This window comes from Hibiscus syriacus, unplaced genomic scaffold (genome assembly GCF_006381635.1).
Source record: "Hibiscus syriacus cultivar Baekdansim isolate YM2019G1 unplaced genomic scaffold, ASM638163v2 tig00002511_pilon, whole genome shotgun sequence".
Taxonomy (NCBI): Eukaryota; Viridiplantae; Streptophyta; class Magnoliopsida; order Malvales; family Malvaceae; genus Hibiscus; species Hibiscus syriacus.
Window position 1 is genome coordinate 3,827,709 of NW_024061932.1, and position 7,015 is coordinate 3,834,723.

The following is a 7,015-nucleotide window of genomic DNA, read 5'->3' on the forward strand; positions in this document are numbered from 1 at the left end:
TGCCCACAATTAAGTACATCACAAGTCAACTTTTCAAAAATAGGTTGACAAAGGTGGCAGGGGCAAGACGAGAAAAAGGTTACTGACCTCAAGAGTCCCTTCAAAGACAACAAGAACAAGATGACAAAACGATAGCTGAATTGGAAGCCATTGTCGACAAATTCAAGAAACAATCGAATGAACTTCAGATAATCCCTTTGATGGAGGATTTCAATGGTGTTTCCGTTATAGAACAGGTTCAGCAAAGGATGAAAGCTAGAGATGCAGTCATTCGATACTTCTGGGAACATGTACAAAAAATAGCTCGTCACTTGCACGGTTTAGTCAGAGAAGCAGAGCGGTTCGGCAGGGTATTTGACCGGTGACAGACGAAGGGAGAAAACTAGTCAACTTGTTTCTAGTTTAAAGGATTTAGTCCGGATGTACCTTTAAGTATGTTTATTGTCTCTTAAAAGATAAAACACTTTTGTCCCAATAAGGATTATTTATAATAACAAACATGTTTTCGGATCAATGCCTCAAACATTTCATGCATTTTGCATCTACATTTTATTTTTAAGCATTTTCATAAACATGAAATTTCTTAATGGAGGATTCGATGAAGTGTTCTTAACCACATGACGCTATATGGAAGTAAGATTTTAACAATTAAAGAAAAATTTGAAATAAGTACAGTGGGAGCCTGATCAGCTGATTGTAGGACAACCTGCCAAGATGATCTGAGGAAAGAGTCCCCATATCCTAAGGGCTACGTTGTTGAAGCTGTGTGGGAAGCTCTAGACATTCCTCTAAGAACTGTAAGACACTGAAGCGCAAGATTCAAAACCTGAGGGATTTAGGGGCATGGATAATTGAAGAAGGGGGCATTGCATCTACCATTTACATTGGGGAGCATTGTCTTGTTTGAACGCGATTTTGATCTTTCATGTTTGCTTAATCTTTTAAATGACTGAGGTTATGCTACCTTTTAAGGTGGAATAATTGAAAGAGTTTTAATCTTTAGTTCTTTGAATATTAAATGAATTGAGGATTCTTTTAATTCTTCAAGAATTATAGATTTTTGACATAAGATAAGAGTAGACCTATCGTATCCTGTCTAAAAACCCCAAAATAAAGTACATTGATTCTTTACCCAGAATAACTCATGTTCATTACCAAAAAACCAGATTTTGATATTATCACCCTTTGAAACTTTTGAACATTGCCTTTATCTTTTCGATGCACAAAGAGTCATAGCCATACCTTTCTTTGAGTCAATAAAATCACACCATTGTCTTTTTAGACTCAAAATTGACATTTTTATACCCAAAATTGACATTTTTATACCATTAAAACCTAAGGCATTGAGTTGTTCATTTGAACATGAGCATTCTTCTAAGACACAACTTGTGGCATCTCGCAGGGAGCCTGAACATTGAGACATGTTGAGAGCAAGAAGCGGAAAGAAGAATTAATTCTAAATAATTCTATCATGCATTAATTACATTGTTTTCATGTGAATAAAATTAATCCTGAAAATCTATCCCCCTTGTGATACCTCTTCTGTGAAGACTTCCATGTATGAAATGGTGAACAACTTTCTTTCTTTATCGCTTTAAAACAGGAGAAAATATATATCTCGTGTGTCCCCTTTTGATCCTATAGTATTTTTCCTCTGATTCAACCCTAACCAAGGGTCACCCTCCACACTAGGGGGTAAGGTGGAAGAAATATGTTCACATGAGTGAAGACATCAATCCAAGGAGATACCAAAAGGTGAACCAAATGCCAAGTGCAAAGATCCAATCAAGAACAAAAAGAGAAGAAGAAAAAAGAGAAAAAGAAAGAAAAAAAGAAAAAACAAAAACAAAGGAAAAATAAAGAAAAAAGAAAACAAGACGCATATGCAAAGATTCTCTCGATTCAAATGACGCATCGAGATTCAAATTATGAGATTGATCAAGCACAATCATTCTAGAATCACTTCACTCGAAGTTCATGTAGCATCCAGAGAAAATGAAGAGAAACACATATGAGCATATTCAAACTGAGCAAGACAAAGGCATCAGAATGAATTGATCATTGGTTCAATACCCTAAAACACTTGTTTGGGCCTATTTATCATTTTCTTTCATAACCATGAACCATGGCCTACATTACGTTCTTTAAAAGTCCCTTCTAATCATACATGGATTTCTGAACAGAAGAGACTATCTTCAGATTTCATCCCGCCCATCAGGATTAATCTTTATTTGCAAAAAGTTTTCTAAAATATTTAATGCATGATAGAGAAAAAATAAAGGGTGTTCAAGACGTAGACTCTGATTACGCATTGAAACCAAAGGAGGATTCGAGTTGAAAACCTAAAAAGGCAACTCGAATATACAAATTTCTTGATAAGGCATCGCACAATCTGAGTGTGACCATGAAAGCTGGGAGTCGGAGAACACTTCCAGTAAAGGAGCATACGAGCTACCCCATGAAACCATTGATAATCAAATAAACAAAAATGCCAAACCATTGACCAAACACAAAAACTTGAGACTTTTTTCCTTGTTTAACCATTTCCCAAAGATAGCTTTGATCTTGGCACTTGTCAAATAACTATAATTTATTGAAGGATTAACAATGTAATTAATTCTTTGATATCCAATGAACTCTAGTTTTATGATTCGTCTCAATTGTAAAACCGTGAAAGGGGTAATATTTTCAAAACTTTTGATTGAACATTTTTCGAAACTATTTTAATTGATATTTTCAGAACTTTGAAAATAAAAGTGAAAGAAAAACATTTTTCCAAACAAGACAATCTCTCTAGAGTGGATCTTGGTAAATGACATGTGGCTCTCAGAAACTAATCTCATGCTTAGAATCATTGTTGGAGCAAGAAATGAGGAACAATGGGGGCACATTTGAAGATTCAACATCAAATGTTGGGGCATTTTTGGAAATTCAACATCGAATATTGGGGCATCTTCGGGGATTCAAAATCCTGATGCGAATGATTAGATCTTCCGAAGGCCTTTCCTCCACATGCAGGAACCAGCAGACAAAAAATGAGATTCTGTCCGAGGAATAACACAATAACTAATTTACTATGCATACATTTTAGAGCATCACATTTATCATTTTTTTTCACATACATAATTTTTGCAGCTTTAGAGTCAAGTTTCAACTTCAAGGTGAAGGATACTTGATTCAAAAGAGTTTGTAACAAATCGATGGTGGTTGCTTAACTCAGCAGCGAGGAGCTACACCTCAACTAATTTGACATATTAAAAGATCGACAGATCTTAGAATCAACTTCAGACTCGAGAGCTAATTCAGAACATATCCAGTTCACGTTTTCAAGCTAGATTTCAACTCCACGATGGAGGATATCCAGCTGAAAAAATTTGGCTTTCCCGTAAAGGGGGTCATCTAAAGAATTATGATCGGTTTAGACCTGCGAATGAGGTGATCCTTCATTTAGAGGAAATTTACAGCACAACTTAAGTCGAGAAAAGCTGACTGTCAACAAACAAATTTTCAGTTTCATTTAGAGTCAATTTCAACTTCACAGCGAATGATATTGGACTCGAGACAACATAAGCTCAACTTCACAACAAAGGGGCGACTGACTGTCAACAAACAACTTTTCAGTTTCATTCAGAGTCAATTTCAACTTAACAGCGAAGGATATTGGACTCGAGACAACACAAGCTCAAATTCACAGCGAAGGGGAGACTGACTGTCAACAAACAACTTTTTAGTTTCATTCAGATTCAATTTCAACTTCACATCGAAGAATATTGGAATCGAGACAACACAAGCTCAACTTCACAGCGAAGGGGCGACTGACTGTCAACAAACAATTTTTCAGTTTCATTCAGAGTCAATTTCAACTTCACAACGAATGATATTGGACTCGAGGCAACACAAGCTCAACTTCACAACGAAGGGGCGACTGACTGTCAACAAACAACTTTTCATTCAGAGTCAATTTCAAATTTACAGCGAAGGATATTGAACTCGAAGCGACACAATTTGCTCAAGAGTAGATTTCAACTTCACGACGAATGATATCTAACTCGAAGTCAAACCTCAGAACGAAGGGGTCATCCACGGTTTCAACTTCAAGGAGAAGGGAATCGTGTCCACCCGCAACATACAATACTTGGATTTCAACTTCACGACGAAGGATATTTAAGTCAAGGCTCAACTTCACGACGAAGGGGCCATCCACGATTTCAACTCCATGACGGAGGATATCGTACCCACACATCCACGATTTCAACTCCACGACGGAGGATATCGTGCCATTTGAGGCTCAACTTCACGACGAAGGGGCTTCCCAGTTTCAGAGCCAATTTCAACTTCACGTCGGAGGATATTGGACTCGAAACAATACAACTTACTTGGATTTCAACTTCACGACGAAGGATATCCAATTCCAGGCTCAACTTCACAACGAATGGGCCACCCCCGGTTTCAACTTCACGAAGAAGAGAATCGTGCTCACCAGCAACATTCATCTTTAGATTGACTCAACTTCACGACGAAATATATCCAATTCAAAGCTCAACTTCACAGCGAAGGGGCGTCTGTCAACAAACAATTTTCCAGTTTCGTTCAGATCCAATTTCTACTTCACGGCGAAGGATATTGGGCTCGAAATAACGCAACTTACACAAGATTGGATTTCAACTTCACGGCGAAGGATATCCAATTCAAAGCTCAACTTCACGACGAAGGAGCTACCTATGATTTCAACTTCACAACGAATGATATCGTACCCAAAAGATTAATCCAACTTCATGACGAATGAGTCATATGTGTCACAACAAAAACTATCAAGTCTCAAATCAAAGAGAACCAGACAAAAACTTGTTGTATTTTTAGTCTTTTCCTTATCCTTGTTAACACAAGAATGTGCAAAGAGGGGCAGATGTAAACACCCGTTTTTATCTGGGTCTACAAAAAATATTTATTTATTATTATAATTATTATTATTATTATTATTATTATTATTATTTATTTTTATTTTTGTAGGCCCACCATATCAACCCAATTACAACCCACTCAACATTCAACCGACCCAGTTCGAGCCAAATCATCTATCTGCCAAACATTAACCAAATCCCATCAACCCACTAAACCCACGTTTTGTATGTTAAAACAAAAACAACCAACCACCCACTAATTCTACTCCACTACTCCCACATGCCCATGAAAATCACTAATTGAGTCACTCAGCTCGGCTGGTATTATAAAATGACACAAACGAAAAGGCAGAGGGGGATAGCAGGGGATCGAAAACGAAAGCTTAAAGGAGGCAAATAATTTCTTATTTTCAACAAAAAAAAATTCAGCTAGAAAAAGGAGCAATGATCAGACTCTGAAAGATCCCAAATCATGACCTTCAGAACCCCAAATTTGAACCAAATTCCCCCTTTGTTGCAGAGAAATTGTTTTTTAAACAAATGACCCACCGTTAAAGCTCTTAATAAAAGAGCTTAATTTTAGGCGGTGGAGCTAATTATAGGTTCTGAGATCCACTCCTTTCTCCTTTTGATTATATATATAAAAGCTCTGGTGTCCGCCGTTTGCTGTCACATTCTCCGACGACTAGTCGACCTTACAATCGAGACCCGAAGAAGCCAAAGACGAGGCCTTTCAAATGGGTTTTCAATTGGCAGCCCAATGCAGGATCGACCGTGAACATCCAAATTCTAAACAAGTATCATAGTGCGTGGAGAGCATGAATGGCGTCAAAGAAGGTCATTGGAAATCTACTCCCACTTTTTACAAACTAATGTTACGAGATCAAGCATTAGCCACCGAATTCCCACGTGAATTCATCGGGATTTCGCTTCTAGAAAAACCAAACAAGCACTATTTTATACTTCCAGCCAATAAGATTGTGCTTGAAGCGGATTCTTCTATTCAGTTAATAATGGAGAAATTGCAGTCTTATAAATCCAGGGTCGCCCTTAATTTCGAGTATCGATCCATGTCGGTTTCGGGTATCCATGGACATATTCTTGAGGTTACCGTCGTTGGATGCAACAAATTGAAGGATACTGAGTGGATTTCAAGGCGGGATCCTCATGTCTGTGTTGAATATGGGAGCACCAAGTGCCGTACAAGAACCTGCACCGACGGTGGCAAAGCGCCTATATTCCAAGAGAGGTTCACTTTCACTTTGAGTGAAGGGCTCAGAGAGATCAATGTTGTGGCCTTTGATGATGCTGCTTGGCCACTCCAGACAAAAACCGGCAGAAATTTGGGAACAAACTGTTGTTGAATGAAGGCAGAAGCAATCTGTAACGAATGGAAAAGCAATTTGTTTGGTTTTGAGCGTGAAAATAAAATGAATACACATGGTTTTGAATCTTGGGTAAATTCTACATATGGTCCATTAACTATTTTGGGTTCATTTCTTTTATTTATTTAGTTTATTTTATTACTTTTAAAATTTTAATTTATTTTTTAAAATTGTAATTTATTTAATATTTATTTAATACTTCTTATCTAATATTTTTGACTTTTTAGGGAAATTTTTTTAATCGATCAAAGGTAAGTAATTTGAATCAGATTTTTAAATTTTAATTTTAATTTTTAATTTTTTGAATTAAGACAACCAATAAATTAATTGGTACCGAACGGGCAGTTCAAGGGTGCTAATTCTTCCTTGCTTGTAACTGACTCTCGAACCTGACACATTTCTGGTAAAACGTAGATGAGGTAAGATGGTGTCCGATCAGCCTAAATATTTCTTTAAAATGATCGATGGCGACTCTAATCCATTTTTTTTCAAATCGAAGTCCAATTTTGGGTCCAACCGAAAGACGGCCGCGACAAAGTTATTGTTTTACCCACTAAAATTTTGAAAGTAACAAATTAATCACTAACATTATTGATTAATAATAAAATGATCACTTCATCGTTATCTCCGTTAAATTGATGACATATTAACGTTAATAAAAATATTAATATTTGGTTTTACCCTTAAATTGCTGCTTAAACATTAAATAAATCCTTAAACAATGAATTT

The 7,015-nt window shown here is 36.7% G+C and overlaps 1 protein-coding gene across 1 annotated transcript; it reads left to right on the top strand.

Moving 5' to 3' along the window:
* Window positions 1–5,554: 5,554 nt before the first annotated feature.
* Window positions 5,555–6,283, top strand: LOC120146130. Its single transcript, XM_039159788.1, has one exon. The coding sequence runs from the start codon at window positions 5,720–5,722 to the stop codon at window positions 6,263–6,265; it is 546 nt and encodes a 181-aa protein (XP_039015719.1). The 5' UTR covers window positions 5,555–5,719; the 3' UTR covers window positions 6,266–6,283.
* The last annotated feature ends 732 nt before the right edge of the window (window positions 6,284–7,015 follow it).

What these genes read in the sequence shown, in the direction of transcription:
- LOC120146130 (XM_039159788.1), top strand. Translation starts at nt 5,720, where the DNA reads ATGAATGGCGTCAAAGAAGGTCATTGGAAATCTACTCCCACTTTTTAC.